Genomic DNA, 23,844 nt, shown 5'->3' with positions numbered 1-23,844 from the left:
ATGTATTATCATTCCTAAACATGTTTGGTGACCAAACTGTTATTTTCGGGAATATCTGTTTAATAAAACTTTTTTGTGTAAATGTATGAAACATATGACGATTATCAAGTTCAAAGTTCAAAAGTAAAAACATCATAATAAACAAAAACGGGGATAATATTTATTTATTTAGATATAGGCCCTCTATTATTATAAATAATCATCTTTTCTGTATTTAATACCAAATTAATTACTGAATTAAGTGCACTGTACAAACATACAGCTCGTGCTGCTCTAATTGACTTAATGCGGATTTCACTTATTGTGTACATTTAAAAGACGCTCGTCATTCTGTCACCACGGCAACTTGAGTTGGCTTAAACATCCACACAACTGTCTCGATCGCGCTTCAAAACTCTTATCAAATCTCCTTTTGGCGAATTTCATCAGTTTGTCTACTTTTGGAAATTGTTTTGAAGCTGTTCATGATGACGCTGAGGCGCTCAAGAAGAAGAGCTGTCCCTGCTCACCTGAAGGGCTTCCTGCTGGAGCGCGTCTCTTCCCGTGAGGAGCCAGCAGCGGCGGCCAGGCCGGACACCTCCAGCTGCGTGTCGGACACTTCTCTGGAGGACAAACACCTGAGGAACGCGGCTGTCCTTCCTGTCCTGCGCCCCGCAGCCTCAGTCTCCACAGTGGGTGAGTGTCGGCAGGAGGAGCCGCTGTCCATCCACGGCCGGAGTGTGCAGGAGTACCAGCACATCTACCGCTGCGTGATGGACTCCACCATGAAGAAGCGGCGCCGTAGCAGATACAGCCTACAGCAAGGCTTGGAGATCAAGCAGCGGCTGTGGGAGAAGCTGGACCGGCCTGCACTGCTGGAGACAGAGATGCCTGACGGACGTGTGGTCATCACAGAGATCAGGTCTGGGTCCAGCCTCGCTCCCCATATCAAGGTAGACATCAGTAAAGAGCCGCTGCCAAAGGAGCCCAGAAGAAAGAAGGCCAGGCACTGAGCCACCCTAGTGCCAGATGGAGGATCAAGGGCACGTATGTACATATGTATATATTGTATATAGTTATAGAATAAGTTTGCAATGCATTCAAAAGGACTTTTCATTCATGCTTTCATCACATTGCTGGATGTTTTGGTGATTGTCGGTGCTGTTGATTCGGCTCTTGGGTTCTTTTGGACGTTGACATGCGTTTAGCAAGGTTTTCTTGGCGTTTTCTTGCGTGTTGCTGGTCTCCTCTGAGTGGTTTTTGGATCATTAGTGGTTGTTAGGGTTGTTAGTGTTGGCTGTTGGGTTAGGGTAGGTTAGGGTCCCTCACACGGTTTGCAGCTTGACGTGCTGTGAGGGCTTGTGTGCATCAGTGATGCTGAGAGCTACGCCACTGGTACTTCACAGCTACCGGTAGGGTCACCCATAGTGGACAGGTCTCAGCTGAGATGCCCGACCAAGACAAACCACCTGATTCTGGACAGCAGAAGATGGCCTGATGCTCCAGACAGAAGATGTCAACTTCAAAATCTCTCTCACACTCTCTCTCTCTCTCACACTCTCTCTCTCTCATACTCACACACACACACACACACACACACACACACACACACACACACACACATAAACATACACACACACACACACACACACACACACATATACACACATACACATACACACACACACATACACACACACACACACAGACACACACACACACACACACACACACACACACACACACACACATAAACATACACACACACACACACACACACATACACACACACACACACAGACACACACACACACACACACACACACACACACACACACACACACACACACACACACACACACACACACACACACATAAACATACACACACACACACACACACACATATACACGTATACACATACACACACACACATACACACACACACACACAGACACACACACACACACACACACACACACACACACACACACACACACACACACACACACACACACACACACACACAGACAATAAATAAGAAAAAAAATCTTACTAATTAAATAACTACTGGTAAAAAATTATTTACCTTAATTTAAAGAATATTTTAAATTTTTGGAAAAAATATACTTTTTCAATGTTTTGAAATAGGCAAGTCTACTTTTACTAAAACACATGAATGAAATTAATGGATTATATCATCAAACATGTAACACTCATGGCCCTGTGGTAAAATAAAAATTAGTGACCACTGAACAGTTATTATTGGTCATCCTGAATTGAATTGATGCAAATTATTGAGAAAATTCCATGTTTAATGATATAAAATTGACTCAGAAATGACCACCGAAAGAAGACTTCAGTTCATTATTGTAATAAATGTGAAAAGAAGCAAGTAAACATTTACAAAAATAATCTACAATACAAAGAAATTCATACAGATTTAAACGGCACAAAAGTGTGTAAATGATGACAAAATGATTTTGTGTGTGTGAATTATCCCTTTATTAAACAAAAGTTTATTGCACTTTTTTGCATTTTAATATGAAATTCAGATTTTTAAAATGAAAATAATCCTGAAAATCAGAATGTAAATCTTCCAGTAGGTGGTCATAATGTCTATTGAGTGAGACGATTTGGTCAAACAACTGAATCATTCAACAATGAAGTAAAGCGCTGTCTGGACTGTTTAAAACATTCAGAGTCATTCAGAAAGTAGAAACACACAAGATCTCATGTGGCCTTTAAGGTAATGTTTTACACAATTCTCAGTACTTTTTTCATTTTTAAATACAAAAGGAAATTTTGACCTAATTTACAACATTCTCAAATCTCTGAGTGGCCATGAGCAGAAGATCTGAGTTCAGAGTTTTCATTTAAGAATTATTATTGACCTTGATATTATTATTACTATATTACTGCTACTATTAGTTTTTACTAGGCCCACACGGAATCTGCGGTCGCAGAATTTCGCAGATTTTTTTCCTCAGATTTTCTGCAGATTTCCGCAGACTTTTAGCCCATCATTAATTCTGTTTATTTACTCGAGTAAAAGTGTGTAAATCTGTATTTATTCAGTTTTTAAAATAATTACAGTAATATTATTGACTAATTTAAAAATATTCATCTGAACTATGTACAGTGCACTTTGTAAAGTAATATTTTTTGTCTTTTAGTAGATATAATATATGAGAGACTTGCTTTGTTTACCAAATAAAGTGAATGTAATTGGATTTGCATTTTAAACATTAAATAAAAGTTAAAAAGATATTATTTTTTATTACACATATTAAGGTTTTAGTTATGATACTCCCAAAATAGTTCTGCTGAATTCTACAGCAACACAAATGCTCTTGTGCGCAGGAAGAAGTTCCTCAGACAGGAAGTGGAGAGCAGTACTTTTGGAAGCCCTGCTGCTGCTGCTGAGTTTGTGGAGCACCTGCAGTCCAGATACTGGATCTCTACTCACCTGCACTCAACTCAACACTGATGCAGCACCAGGTGGCTCCTCATTCACTGTCACTGATTCTTGTTGTTACAGTGCCTCATTGCCAGTGTTTTTAGCTCTGTCGTGTAGGTTATTAATTTCCATTTTTATCATAAAATAAATCCATATTCATTACTATTTTCCTTGTTTAATTTAATTTATATTACAAACAAATGAGATTCCAGAGATTCTTGCTTTAGCCTGATAGCATCACTAGCCAACTAAAGTTATTAGCTTCTTTCACTTACTGTCTTGGCTCTTCACCCTGTACAATGTCACTTGTGTGTTTTTCTTTAAGTGCAGGAGAAGCATCGGTGGAGGGGTTGGAGCTGGAGCTGGAGGCAGTGGAAGCACAGATCTGTGACCTCGAGATGAAACTAGTACAGCTTCGAGAACAACGAACCTTGCTTGACGTCTCTCAGGCTGCTGCTCGCTCATCTGACGTAAGTGTGCGATACAATCTCAACACTTCTTCCACCTCAGCCCCGTGTGTTTCTCTGTCCAGGCCCAGTTTATCAGGGACACGGCACGCCCAGGTGTTGTTCACTTCAGTACCAGGCCACCGCAGCCCCTGGGTGCAGCAGTGGTAGACACGAGCCAGGACTCAGGGCAGGGTCTCTCCTCCACCGCCACCTCCAGTGTTTGAGATTCTCACAGAGAACCGTTTCCCCCCATGTCTGTGAGACAGGACACGACGTCGCAATCCTCTGTCATTCAATCGTTGCGACATCTCTGTGCTGCATCCACTAAGGGTAATAATGTACGCAATCACTGCTTTTCTATTGCTTGTGCTAAGGATGTTTCTGCTAAGGTATCCGATATCCTGAGTGCTGGCGAGAACATTGAAACTGTCGTCCTGCACGTGGGGATGAACGACACCAGGCTGCAGCAGACGAAGATCCTGAAGAGGGACTTTTGGAGCCTGACCGAGATGGTCTGATGCACTTCAACCAGCTACACAGATCATCATTTCTGCAACTCTTCCTACTCACCGCTGAGAAAATGTAAGGTTCAGTAGACCTTTTGCTCTGAATGAATGGCTGTTAACATGGTGTGATGAACAGAAGCTGCTCTTTGCTAATATTTGGAATGTTTTCTGGGAGCGTCCTCGGCTTTTCCGTGCAGATGGTCTGCACTCTCGCAGAGCTGGAGCTGAACTCCTGTCTGACAACATCTCCAGGATGCTTCGTTCTGTTTGACTTGTGAGTGAAAATTCACATTTCAGCCATATAGACTTTTGCTTGTCCCACTAAAATCCCAGAAATGTGTCTCACCCTATAGAAACTGTGTCTGTTCCTCATACTTTTAGATTAAGAAGTAAATTTACTATGTATTCAAGAAAACATCTAATAAGAATACACTAGATCTAATTTTGTCTCATGGAATTGAGGTCATTGATGTAAACATTACACCACAAAGTAATGATGTAACAGATCACTACCTCTTAATATATAAGCTGTGTTTACCTGAAATGAGCAAATCTGCACAGATATATCGCCCTGGTAGAACTATCGTTCCGTCCACTAAAGACAAATTTTTGAATAACTTTCCTGATCTTTCTCTATTTCTAAGTGCACCCGCAAACACAAGTGACCTTGATGTAGTAACTAGCAGCATGGATGCTATCTTCATTAACACACTAAATACTGTGGCACTTATCAAATTAAAAAAAGGCTAGAGAGAATAAAACTACATCATGGTATAACCGTCATACTCGCACTCTCAAAACAGCAACTCGTACCCTTGAACATAACTGGAAAAAACAAACTATTAGAGGTCTTTAGAATTGCGTACAAAGTATGTCCAGCTATAGGAAGGCTCTAAAATCCGCCAGGGCTGAGCACCTTCACAAACTAATAGAGAATAACCATAACAATCCTAGATTTTTATTTAACAGCTTTGCTAAACTGACAAATAATCGGTCTTTGTCAGAACAAATTTCCCACCACAAATTAGTAGTGATGACTTAAAAAAAGAAGGATTCAGACAGAAAATAGAAGATGTTAAACTTTCTGCACCATCTTATAGTTCAGATTCATTAAACATTCATTCATTCATTCATTTCACCTTCGGCTTAGTCACTTATATATCAGGGGTCACCACAGCAGAATAAACTGCCAATTAAACATTCCACTAGATCAAAATAATCTACAGTGCTTCAAAATCATAGGACAGGAAGAGCTTGATAAATTATAAATATGTCTAAACCAGCTACATGTATGTTAGAGCCAATTCCAACAAACTCACTAAGAGAGTTGCTACCTGTAGTAGGAGAACCTCTTCATAACGTCTCAACTCTTCTTTAACTTTAGCCCATATTCCAAACCCTTTCAAGCTATAGCTGTTATTAAGCCTATTATTAAGAAACCACAACTGGATGCCAGCATTTTAGCTAACTATAGGCCCATTTCAAATCTTCCATTTATGTCTAAAAAATTTGATTTTGTAGTGTTTCAGTCAGGGTTCAGGCCTCATCATACTACAGAAACTGCGTTACTGTAAATAACCAACGATTAACTTTTGGCTGCTGACAGAAGCTGCACCTCATTACTAGTTTTACTTGATTGTGTCGAATACAGCACTAAGGTCTGTGGGGATTATTTACAGTTTTAACCCAAAGAATGACCAGTCTGTCAGATGAAGAAGAGCCGGAATCAGAGAGGAAAATAAATAAATAGGGCTCTATTTTGCGGTACATGTGCAAAACGGAAAGCGCAGGGCGCAAACGCTTTCAGGACGTATCAGAATCCATATTTGCTAGTTAAGGACGGGAAAATCTGCTTTGTGCCGTGGCGCAAGGTCCAAAAGGGTTAATTTTATTTCTTAATGAGTTATAGGTGTGTTTTGAGAATAAACCAATCAGCGTCTCATCTCCCATTCCCTTTAAGAGCCAGCTACGTCACGCCATAAGCGCATTTGCTATTTACAGGACGTAAAGTAAGTGGAAGTGAAAAAACTGAGCATTTCACAAGCAAACAGTTCACAGTTAACAGTTTTTTTTAACAGAAAATAGTTAAACAGAGCATCTACCGTGCAGAATGTGAGATAAATGATCTACTTTCACTTTCGCTCTCGTGGATAGGGAAACCTTTACGCACAGACATCAATTAGCCTATAAATAATTAATTTCGTTTGTTAGGCGCAAATATTTGTTTCAAAACTATTTCTAAATTCAGTTCTAATCTCCAGCAAACAAATAAATGAACAATAATAACGAAGTGTGCTCAAAAACCTGAGTTATATCCTAAAACACATGCTGTGCCTCATATTGTCTAAAACCTGCAGGTGGGCAAATCTAAGCTTGTTTTTTATTAAAACAAATATAAATATGGATATAATAAATTATACTGCTAATAATAATAACATTATACAAAAGCAAATTGTTATGAATGAACTGAAAAAGCCTCCCGAGATAAGGAGGCATAAAAGCAGTGGTTTTTCATATTTATGCAGGCTAGAAAATAATATGTTTTGTAATATTTTAATCCTTAATATTTATTTCCTATATATATTCTTATTATATCCTATATATTGGCCTATCCTTAATATTTATTTTTTTTCATATGTAAAGATATTTGTGTATTGCTCTACATCTTGTGTGTAGGCTATTAAGCAGTGTGTAAGCGAGGCGCAACTCTGCGCTAGAGTTTAGACCGGGTTTGTTTTGGTCTAATAAAAAATCCATTATAGTTTCTCAAAATAGCAACTCGCCAGCAGTGCGCCTCAGAACGCCTTCCTTTTTAGACCAGGACGCCTATGGGTGCACATATGAGCGCAAATGCATTTGCTATTTAAAGAGCGTGGCGCAACGTCTTAATATGACTCTTGCGCCAAGCTGAAGCTAGCAAACAAGTATTGCGCCGCGCCTTGCGCCACATTGTGCCGGGTGTATGATAGGGTCCATAAAGTTTACTGAAGATAGTTTGCAGTTTCATCAGCAGAAGCCAGCTTCAAAACTTGCAATGAGTTCCCAGGTCCGCTCTGCTTACAATCACAAATCCAGAACAATTATACTCTCACATAACCTCATTAACTGCGTAACACATATAGGTGTTCTAACCCGACTGGTTAAAAACACAGATCGACTAGGAAAATTTTCACGTGGGTGCGTGCGTACAATTCTGTACAATATCTTAATCATAAACGTCGAGACATCCACTAGACTGTTTAGAGCTGACAACAGACCTGTGAAACCTGTGAATCCTTCAGGTCAATCACAATATCCTCATAGATCGCTTAAATTTGACAGGTTTTCATGGACAGGCTTTATGATAGTTTAAATTTTAGACCATTTGGTGTTTACAATATACATGTTTACTGGATGACCAACAACTTCATTCCTTTAAATTCAGACAAATCAGAAGTATTACTTATTGGGCCAAAATCCTGAACACAGCAGATCTTACAACTCGACCTGTAATCAGAGGGATACAAAGTTAGTATTAGCTCTACTGTGAAAGATCTGGGAGTTATATTAGACAGCAACTTAACGTTTGAAAACCATAACTCCCATGCCACAAAAACATCTTCTTTCAGTTGAGAATTATCACTAAGTTATGATGAAGCATGTTATCTATGCCAGATGCAGAAAAGCCAGTTCATGCTTTTAGGACTTCTAGACTGGATTACTGTAATGCTCTGTTTGCTGGTTGCCCAGCATCCTCTATTAATAATCTTCAGTTAGAGCCTGAGTTTTTACCAGGAAATGAAAATATGACAACATCACCCTAATTGTAAGTTTTATACACTGGATGCTTGTTAAGTTCAGTTCTGATTATAAAATATTGCTTCTTAACTATAAAGCTTTAACTAATCGAGCTCCTGTTTATCTAAGCCAACCTTCTGTCTTGCTACAATCCAACTCGCTCTTTAAGATCTCAAAACTCAGTGCTTCTGGTTGTACCCAGAATAGCAAAGTCCACTAAAGGAGGTCGAGTCTTCTCATTTATAGCTCCTAAACTCTGAAATAACCTTCCTGATAATGTCCTAGGCTCATTGGTTTTATAACTGCTACTTTCATTTATAGCACTTCATTTTCACATTGACATTTAATATCTCTTGTTCAAATACTTATTCAAACAGCAGCGACTCTAATCATTTTCTTTGTTCTCCATTTTTACCTGGGGATGCTCATCCTGAGGCTTCTAGAGATTATGCAGCACCACTGATGAGATCCAAGACCTGTGAAGAGATGATGCCAACCATCGAGGACTCATGGACACCACACACACTCAATACACAAATACACTTCATTAAACATGTACACATAGACATCACGTATATGCTATAAGACTGCAGGTTAACAATGTCTACATCAGAACTTAAATTTGATCCTAATTTTAACTTAATTTGATTGTGATGCAGTAATGTGACCTTTTGTAAAGCTGCTTTGAAACAATAATTATTGTAAATAGTACAGTAATACTAGACACATAAACCTGGCTTGAGTTGAAGGATGATCTGAAGCTCCTCATCCTGTTCTTCAGCACTGAGATTTTATTCCATCTAATTTCTTAAGCAAAGATGCTGAATTGTACATTACTCAGCCATCGTATATTTCTGGCCTTAGCATTGCTCAGTTTACTATTTTCAATGAGTGTATCAATGATGATCCTTACGGTCAGTGTCAATATCAGGGGTGCCTAAACTCGGTCCTGAAGAGCCCTACATAGTTCAGCTTCACCTTGCCTCAACACACCTGCCTGGAAGCTTCTAGTACACCTAGATAGAGCTTGATTAGCTGGTTCAGATGTGTTTAATTGTGGTTAAAGCTCAAATCTGCAGAACATCGGCCCTCCAGGAATGAGTTTGGGCACCCCTGGTCTATACTATATTCAGTAGTTACTCACCTCTCCTCTTACCTTGTGATCTCCAGTGTCTGCGTCTCTCTCCTAGTGTGGTCTATCCTGGTTCCCTGACTGGTTGTCATGTAGTGTCCGTGTTTGGTCGCCTGTGTTCCTGGTTATTCGGCATCTACTTCTAGTAATACCAACATCCATCCAGCGTTGTATTTCATGTGTTTCTGTTGACTGCCATCCTGAAAATAAACTTAATATACTAACCATCCAAGTACTGTTTTGTTTTTGAAATATGTATTTGAAATAAATGTGTCAAATACTGTCCATGCCTGTGTGTAAACATGCTGAGCATAAATACACCCCTCACAGATCTCTTTTATTTTTCATATTTTTACAGGATGCTTTATATTAATATATTTGTGCATGTATATTAGTTTAGTCAGTATCAAAGCTAAAACTGGAATTATTCAAACACAAAGAAACCTTTAAATCACAGTTCAAAAATGACTCAGATTAATATGTTGGAAGAAAATAATTTAATAAACAGGAAAAATCAAGACATGATAAAATATCAAATGAAGTTGAGTTTTTGTATTTTTTTTTCATTTGAATTTAAATATATTGACATTTATCTTGAAAAGATTCTCCCATACTTCATATCTGAAGAGCAAACAGGTTTTCTTAAAGGGAGACATTTGTTTTGTAATGATCGTACTCTTTTGAATATGCTCTTTTGCTGTCCCTGAAGTTGGGATTTGCTCCTGATGCTGAAAAAGCATTTGACAGAGTTGAATGGCCGTACCTCTTTGCTGTACCTAAGAACTTTGGTTTTGAGAGAACTTTTATTTCATGGATTCATCTCTTATATGCTCAGTCTTAGGTCAGTGTATATGGCATGCATTCACAATACTTTAAATTAGGCCGAGGTAGACGACATACGCGGATGTCCACTCTCCCCTCTAATATTTGCTCTGGCTATTGAGCCATTTTATGCCGATGATGACCTGTTGTTATATGCCTGTAACTTGATGGCTGCCATTCCTTCTATCATTTCCATTCTTAACCAAATTCGGCTGATTTTCTGGTTTTAAAATTAATTTTCATATGAGTCAGTGTGACTCTGTTAATGCTTCAACCCTGCAACTTAAAGACTCTGAGGTTTAATTTAGGATGTGTACATCTGGTTTTAAATATTTGGGATAAATGTTACCAGATCTCTATCACCTTTCTTTACTGCTAATTTTACTCATTTATGCTCAAACTTTGACTTCCAAAGGTGACACAATCTTCATTTATCCTTAATTAGAGAAATGAACACAGTTAAAATAATTGTTCTTCCTAAATTTATCATTTAAAAACTTAAAAAAACATTAAAAAGACATGTTTTTATTTACTCATTTTTATTTACTATTGATATTATTATTGTTGTTGGTGTTATTATTATTATTCAGTCATGCTATTTAACATTATTTTTTAATCATTTTAATTTATTTTTCTTGTTACAAAAGTTTAAAGAAAATAGCGGGAGGTCTTTCACCATGTCTGTCCTATCACGCATTTCTTTTCTTTTCACTCAATAAAATAAAAAATAAATAAATAAATAATATAAATATAAATAAATAATAAAAATAATCATTTAAATGTATTATCATTCCTAAACATGTTTGGTGACCAAACTCTTATTTTCGGGAATATCTGTTTAATAAAACTCTTTTGTGTAAATGTATGAAACATATGACGATTTTCAAGTTCAAAGTTCAAAAGTAAAAACATCATAATAAACAAAAACGGGGATAATATTTATTTATTTAGATATAGGCCCTCTATTATTATAAATAATCATATTTTCTGTATTTAATACCAAATTAATTACTGAATTAAGTGCACTGTACAAACATACAGCTCGTGCTGCTCTAATTGACTTAATGCGGATTTCACTTATTGTGTACATTTAAAAGACGCTCGTCATTCTGTCACCACGGCAACTTGAGTTGGCTTAAACATCCACACAACTGTCTCGATCGCGCTTCAAAACTCTTATCAAATCTCCTTTTGGCGAATTTCATCAGTTTGTCTACTTTTGGAAATTGTTTTGAAGCTGTTCATGATGACTCTGAGGCGCTCAAGAAGAACCAGAGCTGTCCCTGCTCACTTGAAGGGCTTCCTGCTGGAGCGCGTCTCTTCCCGTGAGGAGCCAGCAGCGGCGGCCAGGCCGGACACCTCCAGCTGCGTGTCGGACACTTCTCTGGAGGACAAACACCTGAGGAACGCGGCTGTCCTTCCAGTCCTGCGCCCCGCAGCCTCAGTCTCCACAGTGGGTGAGTGTCGGCAGGAGGAGCCGCTGTCCATCCACGGCCGGAGTGTGCAGGAGTACCAGCACATCTACCGCTGCGTGATGGACTCCACCATGAAGAAGCGGCGCCGTAGCAGATACAGCCTACAGCAAGGCTTGGAGATCAAGCAGCGGCTGTGGGAGAAGCTGGACCGGCCTGCACTGCTGGAGACAGAGATGCCTGACGGACGTGTGGTCATCACAGAGATCAGGTCTGGGTCCAGCCTCGCTCCCCATATCAAGGTAGACATCAGTAAAGAGCCGCTGCCAAAGGAGCCCAGAAGAAAGAAGGCCAGGCACTGAGCCACCCTAGTGCCAGATGGAGGATCAAGAGCACGTATGTACATATGTATATATTGTATATAGTTATAGAATAAGTTTGCAATGCATTCAAAAGGACTTTTCATTCATGCTTTCATCACATTGCTGGATGTTTTGGTGATTGTCGGTGCTGTTGATTCGGCTCTTGGGTTCTTTTGGACGTTGACATGCGTTTAGCAAGGTTTTCTTGGCGGTTTCTTGCGTGTTGCTGGTCTCCTCTGAGTGGTTTTTGGATCATTAGTGGTTGTTAGGGTTGTTAGTGTTGGCTGTTGGGTTAGGGTAGGTTAGGGTCCCTCACACGGTTTGCAGCTTGACGTGCTGTGAGGGCTTGTGTGCATCAGTGATGCTGAGAGCTACGCCACTGGTACTTCACAGCTACCGGTAGGGTCACCCATAGTGGACAGGTCTCAGCTGAGATGCCCGACCAAGACAAACCACCTGATTCTGGACAGCAGAAGATGGCCTGATGCTCCAGACAGAAGATGTCAACTTCAAAATCTCTCTCACACTCTCTCTCTCTCTCACACTCTCTCTCTCTCATACTCACACACACACACACACACACACACACACACACACACACACACACACACACACACACACACACACACACATAAACATACACACACACACACACACACACACACACACACACACACATATACACATATACACATACACACACACACATACACACACACACACACAGACACACACACACACACACACACACACACACAGACAATAAATAAGAAAAAAAATCTTACTAATTAAATAACTACTGGTAAAAAATTATTTACCTTAATTTAAAGAATATTTTAAATTTTTGGAAAAAATATACTTTTTCAATGTTTTGAAATAGGCAAGTCTACTTTTACTAAAACACATGAATGAAATTAATGGATTATATCATCAAACACGTAACACTGATGGTCCTTTGGTAAAATAAAAATTAGTGACCGCTGAACAGTTATTATTGGTCATCCTGAATTGAATTGATGCAAATTATTGAGAAAATTCCATGTTTAATGATATAAAATTGACTCAGAAATGACCACCGAAAGAAGACTTCAGTTCATTATTGTAATAAATGTGAAAAGAAGCAAGTAAACATTTACAAAAATAATCTACAATACAAAGAAATTCATACAGATTTAAACGGCACAAAAGTGTGTAAATGATGACAAAATGATTTTGTGTGTGTGAATTATCTCTTTATTAAACAAAAGTTTATTGCACTTTTTTGCATTTTAATATGAAATTCAAAATGAAAATAATCCTGAAAATCAGAATGTAAATCTTCCAGTAGGTGGTCATAATGTCTATTGAGTGAGACGATTGGGTCAAACAACTGAATCATTCAACAATGAAGTAAAGCGCTGTCTGGACTGTTTAAAACATTCAGAGTCATTCAGAAAGTAGAAACACACAAGATCTCATGTGGCCTTTAAGGTAATGTTTTACACAATTCTCAGTACTTTTTTCATTTTTAAATACAAAAGGAAATTTTGACCTAATTTACAACATTCTCAAATCTCTGAGTGGCCATGAGCAGAAGATCTGAGTTCAGAGTTTTCATTTAAGAATTATTATTGACCTTGATATTATTATTACTATATTACTGCTACTATTAGATTTTTACTAGGCCCACACGGAATCTGCGGTCGCAGAATTTCGCAGATTTTTTTCCTCAGATTTTCTGCAGATTTCCGCAGACTTTTAGCCCATCATTAATTCTGTTTATTTACTCGAGTAAAAGTGTGTAAATCTGTATTTATTCAGTTTTTAAAATAATTACAGTAATATTATTGACTAATTTAAAAATATTCATCTGAACTATGTACAGTGCACTTTGTAAAGTAATATTTTTTGTCTTTTAGTAGATATAATATATGAGAGACTTGCTTTGTTTACCAAATAAAGTGAATGTAATTGGATTTGCATTTTAAACATTAAATAAAAGTTAAAAAGATATTATTTTTTATTACACATATTAAGGTTTTAGTTATGATACTCCCAAAATAGTTCTGCTGAATTCTACAGCAACACAAATGCTCTTGTGCGCAGGAAGAAGTTCCTCAGACAGGAAGTGGAGAGCAGTACTTTTGGAAGCCCTGCTGCTGCTGCTGAGTTTGTGGAGCACCTGCAGTCCAGATACTGGATCTCTACTCACCTGCACTCAACTCAACACTGATGCAGCACCAGGTGGCTCCTCATTCACTGTCACTGATTCTTGTTGTTACAGTGCCTCATTGCCAGTGTTTTTAGCTCTGTCGTGTAGGTTATTAATTTCCATTTTTATCATAAAATAAATCCATATTCATTACTATTTTCCTTGTTTAATTTAATTTATATTACAAACAAATGAGATTCCAGAGATTCTTGCTTTAGCCTGATAGCATCACTAGCCAACTAAAGTTATTAGCTTCTTTCACTTACTGTCTTGGCTCCTCACCCTGTACAATGTCACTTGTGTGTTTTTCTTTGAGTGCAGGAGAAGCATCGGTGGAGGGGTTGGAGCTGGAGCTGGAGGCAGTGGAAGCACAGATCTGTGACCTCGAGATGAAACTAGTACAGCTCCGAGAACAACAAACCTTGCTTGACGTCTCTCAGGCTGCTGCTCGCTCATCTGACGTAAGTGTGCGATACAATCTCAACACTTCTTCCACCTCAGCCCCGTGTGTTTCTCTGTCCAGGCCCAGTTTATCAGGGACACGGCACGCCCAGGTGTTGTTCACTTCAGTACCAGGCCACCGCAGCCCCTGGGTGCAGCAGTGGTAGACACGAGCCAGGACTCAGGGCAGGGTCTCTCCTCCACCGCCACCTCCAGTGTTTGAGATTCTCACAGAGAACCGTTTTCCCCCCACCTCTGTGAGACAGGACACAACGTCGCAATCCTCTGTCATTCAATCGTTGCGACATCTCTGTGCTGCATCCACTAAGGGTAATAATGTACGCAATCACTGCTTTTCTATTGCTTGTGCTAAGGATGTTTCTGCTAAGGTATCCGATATCCTGAGTGCTGGCGAGAACATTGAAACTGTCGTCCTGCACGTGGGGATGAACGACACCAGGCTGCAGCAGACGAAGATCCTGAAGAGGGACTTTTGGAGCCTGACCGAGATGGTCTGATGCACTTCAACCAGCTACACAGATCATCATTTCTGCAACTCTTCCTACTCACCGCTGAGAAAATGTAAGGTTCAGTAGACCTTTTGCTCTGAATGAATGGCTGTTAACATGGTGTGATGAACAGAAGCTGCTCTTTGCTAATATTTGGAATGTTTTCTGGGAGCGTCCTCGGCTTTTCCGTGCAGATGGTCTGCACTCTCGCAGAGCTGGAGCTGAACTCCTGTCTGACAACATCTCCAGGATGCTTCGTTCTGTTTGACTTGTGAGTGAAAATTCACATTTCAGCCATATAGACTTTTGCTTGTCCCACTAAAATCCCAGAAATGTGTCTCACCCTATAGAAACTGTGTCTGTTCCTCATACTTTTAGATTAAGAAGTAAATTTACTATGTATTCAAGAAAACATCTAATAAGAATACACTAGATCTAATTTTGTCTCATGGAATTGAGGTCATTGATGTAAACATTACACCACAAAGTAATGATGTAACAGATCACTACCTCTTAATATATAAGCTGTGTTTACCTGAAATGAGCAAATCTGCACAGATATATCGCCCAGGTAGAACTATCGTTCCGTCCACTAAAGACAAATTTTTGAATAACTTTCCTGATCTTTCTCTATTTCTAAGTGCACCCGCAAACACAAGTGACCTTGATGTAGTAACTAGCAGCATGGATGCTATCTTCATTAACACACTAAATACTGTGGCACCCATCAAATTAAAAAAAGGCTAGAGAGAATAAAACTACATCATGGTATAACCGTCATACTCGCACTCTCAAAACAGCAACTCGTACCCTTGAACATAACTGGAAAAAACAAACTATTAGAGGTCTTTAGAATTGCGTACAAAGTATGTCCAGCTATAGGAAGGCTCTAAAATCCGCCAGGGCTGAGCACCTTCACAAACTAATAGAGAATAACCATAACAATCCTAGATTTTTATTTAACAGCTTTGCTAAACTGACAAATAATCGGTCTTTGTCAGAACAAATTTCCCACCACAAATTAGTAGTGATGACTTAAAAAAAGAAGGATTCAGACAGAAAATAGAAGATGTTAAACTTTCTGCACCATCTTATAGTTCAGATTCATTAAACATTCATTCATTCATTCATTTCACCTTCGGCTTAGTCACTTATATATCAGGGGTCACCACAGCAGAATAAACTGCCAATTAAACATTCCACTAGATCAAAATAATCTACAGTGCTTCAAAATCATAGGACAGGAAGAGCTTGATAAATTATAAATATGTCTAAACCAGCTACATGTATGTTAGAGCCAATTCCAACAAACTCACTAAGAGAGTTGCTACCTGTAGTAGGAGAACCTCTTCATAACGTCTCAACTCTTCTTTAACTTTAGCCCATATTCCAAACCCTTTCAAGCTATAGCTGTTATTAAGCCTATTATCAAGAAACCACAACTGGATGCCAGCATTTTAGCTAACTATAGGCCCATTTCAAATCTTCCATTTATGTCTAAAAAATTTGATTTTGTAGTGTTTCAGTCAGGGTTCAGGCCTCATCATACTACAGAAACTGCGTTACTGTAAATAACCAACGATTAACTTTTGGCTGCTGACAGAAGCTGCACCTCATTACTAGTTTTACTTGATTGTGTCGAATACAGCACTAAGGTCTGTGGGGATTATTTACAGTTTTAACCCAAAGAATGACCAGTCTGTCAGATGAAGAAGAGCCGGAATCAGAGAGGAAAATAAATAAATAGGGCTCTATTTTGCGGTACATGTGCAAAACGGAAAGCGCAGGGCGCAAACGCTTTCAGGACGTATCAGAATCCATATTTGCTAGTTAAGGACGGGAAAATCTGCTTTGCGCCGTGGCGCAAGGTCCAAAAGGGTTAATTTTATTTCTTAATGAGTTATAGGTGTGTTTTGAGAATAAACCAATCAGCGTCTCATCTCCCATTCCCTTTAAGAGCCAGCTACGTCACGCCATAAGCGCATTTGCTATTTACAGGACGTAAAGTAAGTGGAAGTGAAAAAACTGAGCATTTCACAAGCAAACAGTTCACAGTTAACAGTTTTTTTTAACAGAAAATAGTTAAACAGAGCATCTACCGTGCAGAATGTGAGATAAATGATCTACTTTCACTTTCGCTCTCGTGGATAGGGAAACCTTTACGCACAGACATCAATTAGCCTATAAATAATTAATTTCGTTTGTTAGGCGCAAATATTTGTTTCAAAACTATTTCTAAATTCAGTTCTAATCTCCAGCAAACAAATAAATGAACAATAATAACGAAGTGTGCTCAAAAACCTGAGTTATATCCTAAAACACATGCTGTGCCTCATATTGTCTAAAACCTGCAGGTGGGCAAATCTAAGCTTGTTTTTTATTAAAACAAATATAAATATGGATATAATAAATTATACTGCTAATAATAATAACATTATACAAAAGCAAATTGTTATGAATGAACTGAAAAAGCCTCCCGAGATAAGGAGGCATAAAAGCAGTGGTTTTTCATATTTATGCAGGCTAGAAAATAATATGTTTTGTAATATTTTAATCCTTAATATTTATTTCCTATATATATTCTTATTATATCCTATATATTGGCCTATCCTTAATATTTATTTTTTTTCATATGTAAAGATATTTGTGTATTGCTCTACATCTTGTGTGTAGGCTATTAAGCAGTGTGTAAGCGAGGCGCAACTCTGCGCTAGAGTTTAGACCGGGTTTGTTTTGGTCTAATAAAAAATCCATTATAGTTTCTCAAAATAGCAACTCGCCAGCAGTGCGCCTCAGAACGCCTTCCTTTTTAGACCAGGACGCCTATGGGTGCACATATGAGCGCAAATGCATTTGCTATTTAAAGAGCGTGGCGCAACGTCTTAATATGACTCTTGCGCCAAGCTGAAGCTAGCAAACAAGTATTGCGCCGCGCCTTGCGCCACATTGTGCCGGGTGTATGATAGGGTCCATAAAGTTTACTGAAGATAGTTTGCAGTTTCATCAGCAGAAGCCAGCTTCAAAACTTGCAATGAGTTCCCAGGTCCGCTCTGCTTACAATCACAAATCCAGAACAATTATACTCTCACATAACCTCATTAACTGCGTAACACATATAGGTGTTCTAACCCGACTGGTTAAAAACACAGATCGACTAGGAAAATTTTCACGTGGGTGCGTGCGTACAATTCTGTACAATATCTTAATCATAAACGTCGAGACATCCACTAGACTGTTTAGAGCTGACAACAGACCTGTGAAACCTGTGAATCCTTCAGGTCAATCACAATATCCTCATAGATCGCTTAAATTTGACAGGTTTTCATGGACAGGCTTTATGATAGTTTAAATTTTAGACCATTTGGTGTTTACAATATACATGTTTACTGGATGACCAACAACTTCATTCCTTTAAATTCAGACAAATCAGAAGTATTACTTATTGGGCCAAAATCCTGAACACAGCAGATCTTACAACTCGACCTGTAATCAGAGGGATACAAAGTTAGTATTAGCTCTACTGTGAAAGATCTGGGAGTTATATTAGACAGCAACTTAACGTTTGAAAACCATAACTCCCATGCCACAAAAACATCTTCTTTCAGTTGAGAATTATCACTAAGTTATGATGAAGCATGTTATCTATGCCAGATGCAGAAAAGCCAGTTCATGCTTTTAGGACTTCTAGACTGGATTACTGTAATGCTCTGTTTGCTGGTTGCCCAGCATCCTCTATTAATAATCTTCAGTTAGAGCCTGAGTTTTTACCAGGAAATGAAAATATGACAACATCACCCTAATTGTAAGTTTTATACACTGGATGCTTGTTAAGTTCAGTTCTGATTATAAAATATTGCTTCTTAACTATAAAGCTTTAACTAATCGAGCTCCTGTTTATCTAAGCCAACCTTCTGTCTTGCTACAATCCAACTCGCTCTTTAAGATCTCAAAACTCAGTGCTTCTGGTTGTACCCAGAATAGCAAAGTCCACTAAAGGAGGTCGAGTCTTCTCATTTATAGCTCCTAAACTCTGAAATAACCTTCCTGATAATGTCCTAGGCTCATTGGTTTTATAACTGCTACTTTCATTTATAGCACTTCATTTTCACATTGACATTTAATATCTCTTGTTCAAATACTTATTCAAACAGCAGCGACTCTAATCATTTTCTTTGTTCTCCATTTTTACCTGGGGATGCTCATCCTGAGGCTTCTAGAGATTATGCAGCACCACTGATGAGATCCAAGACCTGTGAAGAGATGATGCCAACCATCGAGGACTCATGGACACCACACACACTCAATACACAAATACACTTCATTAAACATGTACACATAGACATCACGTATATGCTATAAGACTGCAGGTTAACAATGTCTACATCAGAACTTAAATTTGATCCTAATTTTAACTTAATTTGATTGTGATGCAGTAATGTGACCTTTTGTAAAGCTGCTTTGAAACAATAATTATTGTAAATAGTACAGTAATACTAGACACATAAACCTGGCTTGAGTTGAAGGATGATCTGAAGCTCCTCATCCTGTTCTTCAGCACTGAGATTTTATTCCATCTAATTTCTTAAGCAAAGATGCTGAATTGTACATTACTCAGCCATCGTATATTTCTGGCCTTAGCATTGCTCAGTTTACTATTTTCAATGAGTGTATCAATGATGATCCTTACGGTCAGTGTCAATATCAGGGGTGCCTAAACTCGGTCCTGAAGAGCCCTACATAGTTCAGCTTCACCTTGCCTCAACACACCTGCCTGGAAGCTTCTAGTACACCTAGATAGAGCTTGATTAGCTGGTTCAGATGTGTTTAATTGTGGTTAAAGCTCAAATCTGCAGAACATCGGCCCTCCAGGAATGAGTTTGGGCACCCCTGGTCTATACTATATTCAGTAGTTACTCACCTCTCCTCTTACCTTGTGATCTCCAGTGTCTGCGTCTCTCTCCTAGTGTGGTCTATCCTGGTTCCCTGACTGGTTGTCATGTAGTGTCCGTGTTTGGTCGCCTGTGTTCCTGGTTATTCGGCATCTACTTCTAGTAATACCAACATCCATCCAGCGTTGTATTTCATGTGTTTCTGTTGACTGCCATCCTGAAAATAAACTTAATATACTAACCATCCAAGTACTGTTTTGTTTTTGAAATATGTATTTGAAATAAATGTGTCAAATACTGTCCATGCCTGTGTGTAAACATGCTGAGCATAAATACACCCCTCACAGATCTCTTTTATTTTTCATATTTTTACAGGATGCTTTATATTAATATATTTGTGCATGTATATTAGTTTAGTCAGTATCAAAGCTAAAACTGGAATTATTCAAACACAAAGAAACCTTTAAATCACAGTTCAAAAATGACTCAGATTAATATGTTGGAAGAAAATAATTTAATAAACAGGAAAAATCAAGACATGATAAAATATCAAATGAAGTTGAGTTTTTGTATTTTTTTTTCATTTGAATTTAAATATATTGACATTTATCTTGAAAAGATTCTCCCATACTTCATATCTGAAGAGCAAACAGGTTTTCTTAAAGGGAGACATTTGTTTTGTAATGATCGTACTCTTTTGAATATGCTCTTTTGCTGTCCCTGAAGTTGGGATTTGCTCCTGATGCTGAAAAAGCATTTGACAGAGTTGAATGGCCGTACCTCTTTGCTGTACCTAAGAACTTTGGTTTTGAGAGAACTTTTATTTCATGGATTCATCTCTTATATGCTCAGTCTTAGGTCAGTGTATATGGCATGCATTCACAATACTTTAAATTAGGCCGAGGTAGACGACATACGCGGATGTCCACTCTCCCCTCTAATATTTGCTCTGGCTATTGAGCCATTTTATGCCGATGATGACCTGTTGTTATATGCCTGTAACTTGATGGCTGCCATTCCTTCTATCATTTCCATTCTTAACCAAATTCGGCTGATTTTCTGGTTTTAAAATTAATTTTCATATGAGTCAGTGTGACTCTGTTAATGCTTCAACCCTGCAACTTAAAGACTCTGAGGTTTAATTTAGGATGTGTACATCTGGTTTTAAATATCTGGGATAAATGTTACCAGATCTCTATCACCTTTCTTTACTGCTAATTTTACTCATTTATGCTCAAACTTTGACTTCCAAAGGTGACACAATCTTCATTTATCCTTAATTAGAGAAATGAACACAGTTAAAATAATTGTTCTTCCTAAATTTATCATTTAAAAACTTAAAAAAACATTAAAAAGACATGTTTTTATTTACTCATTTTTATTTACTATTGATATTATTATTGTTGTTGGTGTTATTATTATTATTCAGTCATGCTATTTAACATTATTTTTTAATCATTTTAATTTATTTTTCTTGTTACAAAAGTTTAAAGAAAATAGCGGGAGGTCTTTCACCATGTCTGTCCTATCACGCATTTCTTTTCTTTTCACTCAATAAAATAAAAAATAAATAAATAAATAATATAAATATAAATAAATAATAAAAATAATCATTTAAATGTATTATCATTCCTAAACATGTTTGGTGACCAAACTCTTATTTTCGGGAATATCTGTTTAATAAAACTCTTTTGTGTAAATGTATGAAACATATGACGATTTTCAAGTTCAAAGTTCAAAAGTAAAAACATCATAATAAACAAAAACGGGGATAATATTTATTTATTTAGATATAGGCCCTCTATTATTATAAATAATCATATTTTCTGTATTTAATACCAAATTAATTACTGAATTAAGTGCACTGTACAAACATACAGCTCGTGCTGCTCTAATTGACTTAATGCGGATTTCACTTATTGTGTACATTTAAAAGACGCTCGTCATTCTGTCACCACGGCAACTTGAGTTGGCTTAAACATCCACACAACTGTCTCGATCGCGCTTCAAAACTCTTATCAAATCTCCTTTTGGCGAATTTCATCAGTTTGTCTACTTTTGGAAATTGTTTTGAAGCTGTTCATGATGACTCTGAGGCGCTCAAGAAGAACCAGAGCTGTCCCTGCTCACTTGAAGGGCTTCCTGCTGGAGCGCGTCTCTTCCCGTGAGGAGCCAGCAGCGGCGGCCAGGCCGGACACCTCCAGCTGCGTGTCGGACACTTCTCTGGAGGACAAACACCTGAGGAACGCGGCTGTCCTTCCAGTCCTGCGCCCCGCAGCCTCAGTCTCCACAGTGGGTGAGTGTCGGCAGGAGGAGCCGCTGTCCATCCACGGCCGGAGTGTGCAGGAGTACCAGCACATCTACCGCTGCGTGATGGACTCCACCATGAAGAAGCGGCGCCGTAGCAGATACAGCCTACAGCAAGGCTTGGAGATCAAGCAGCGGCTGTGGGAGAAGCTGGACCGGCCTGCACTGCTGGAGACAGAGATGCCTGACGGACGTGTGGTCATCACAGAGATCAGGTCTGGGTCCAGCCTCGCTCCCCATATCAAGGTAGACATCAGTAAAGAGCCGCTGCCAAAGGAGCCCAGAAGAAAGAAGGCCAGGCACTGAGCCACCCTAGTGCCAGATGGAGGATCAAGGGCACGTATGTACATATGTATATATTGTATATAGTTATAGAATAAGTTTGCAATGCATTCAAAAGGACTTTTCATTCATGCTTTCATCACATTGCTGGATATTTTGGTGATTGTCGGTGCTGTTGATTCGGCTCTTGGGTTCTTTTGGACGTTGACATGCGTTTAGCAAGGTTTTCTTGGCGGTTTCTTGCGTGTTGCTGGTCTCCTCTGAGTGGTTTTTGGATCATTAGTTGTTGTTAGGGTTGTTAGTGTTGGCTGTTGGGTTAGGGTAGGTTAGGGTCCCTCACACGGTTTGCAGCTTGACGTGCTGTGAGGGCTTGTGTGCATCAGTGATGCTGAGAGCTACGCCACTGGTACTTCACAGCTACCGGTAGGGTCACCCATAGTGGACAGGTCTCAGCTGAGATGCCCGACCAAGACAAACCACCTGATTCTGGACAGCAGAAGATGGCCTGATGCTCCAGACAGAAGATGTCAACTTCAAAATCTCTCTCACACTCTCTCTCTCTCTCATACTCACACACACACACACACACACACACACACACACACACACACACACACACACACACACACACACACACACACACATAAACATACACACACACACACACACACACACACACACACATATACACATATACACATACACACACACACACATACACACACACACACACAGACACACAGACACACACACACACACACACACACACACACACACACACACACACACACACACACACACACACACAGACAATAAATAAGAAAAAAAATCTTATTAATTAAATAACTACTGGTAAAAAATTATTTACCTTAATTTAAAGAATATTTTAAATTTTTGGAAAAAATATACTTTTTCAATGTTTTGAAATAGGCAAGTCTACTTTTACTAAAACACATGAATGAAATTAATGGATTATATCATCAAACATGTAACACTCATGGCCCTGTGGTAAAATAAAAATTAGTGACCACTGAACAGTTATTATTGGTCATCCTGAATTGAATTGATGCAAATTATTGAGAAAATTCCATGTTTAATGATATAAAATTGATTCAGAAATGACCACCGAAAGAAGACTTCAGTTCATTATTGTAATAAATGTGAAAAGAAGCAAGTAAACATTTACAAAAATAATCTACAATACAAAGAAATTCATACAGATTTAAACGGCACAAAAGTGTGTAAATGATGACAAAATGATTTTGTGTGTGTGAATTATCCCTTTATTAAACAAAAGTTTATTGCACTTTTTTGCATTTTAATATG

At 38.5% G+C, this 23,844-nt stretch overlaps 2 protein-coding genes across 11 annotated transcripts; both read left to right on the top strand.

Annotated features, from left to right (window-relative positions):
• The first annotated feature begins 309 nt into the window (after positions 1 to 309).
• LOC147841400 (uncharacterized) lies at positions 310 to 9,535 on the top strand. Of its 6 annotated transcripts, none has more exons than XM_087276330.1 (5): positions 310 to 1,026; positions 3,343 to 3,480; positions 3,765 to 4,218; positions 4,278 to 4,668; positions 8,615 to 9,535. In XM_087276330.1, the coding sequence occupies exon 1, from the start codon at positions 465 to 467 to the stop codon at positions 990 to 992; it is 528 nt and encodes a 175-aa protein (XP_087132456.1). In that variant the 5' UTR covers positions 310 to 464; the 3' UTR covers positions 993 to 1,026; positions 3,343 to 3,480; positions 3,765 to 4,218; positions 4,278 to 4,668; positions 8,615 to 9,535. The 6 variants fall into 6 exon arrangements, with proteins under 6 accessions (XP_087132456.1, XP_087132457.1, XP_087132455.1 ...); XM_087276331.1 differs by having other exon boundaries at positions 328 to 1,026; positions 8,607 to 9,535; XM_087276326.1 differs by having other exon boundaries at positions 352 to 1,026; positions 3,770 to 4,218.
• A 1,524-nt stretch (positions 9,536 to 11,059) lies between these two features.
• LOC147841399 (uncharacterized) lies at positions 11,060 to 20,178 on the top strand. Of its 5 annotated transcripts, none has more exons than XM_087276320.1 (5): positions 11,060 to 11,933; positions 13,985 to 14,122; positions 14,412 to 14,861; positions 14,921 to 15,311; positions 19,258 to 20,178. In XM_087276320.1, the coding sequence occupies exon 1, from the start codon at positions 11,369 to 11,371 to the stop codon at positions 11,897 to 11,899; it is 531 nt and encodes a 176-aa protein (XP_087132446.1). In that variant the 5' UTR covers positions 11,060 to 11,368; the 3' UTR covers positions 11,900 to 11,933; positions 13,985 to 14,122; positions 14,412 to 14,861; positions 14,921 to 15,311; positions 19,258 to 20,178. The 5 variants fall into 5 exon arrangements, with proteins under 5 accessions (XP_087132446.1, XP_087132449.1, XP_087132448.1 ...); XM_087276323.1 differs by having other exon boundaries at positions 19,250 to 20,178; XM_087276322.1 differs by having other exon boundaries at positions 14,412 to 15,311.
• Positions 20,179 to 23,844: the final 3,666 nt, after the last annotated feature.

The sequence above is a fragment of the Danio rerio genome, chromosome 12 (assembly GCF_052040795.2).
Source record: "Danio rerio strain M-AB ecotype USA chromosome 12, GRCz13ab, whole genome shotgun sequence".
NCBI classification, from domain to species: Eukaryota; Metazoa; Chordata; class Actinopteri; order Cypriniformes; family Danionidae; genus Danio; species Danio rerio.
This window is presented reverse-complemented; position numbering and strand designations above follow the sequence as displayed.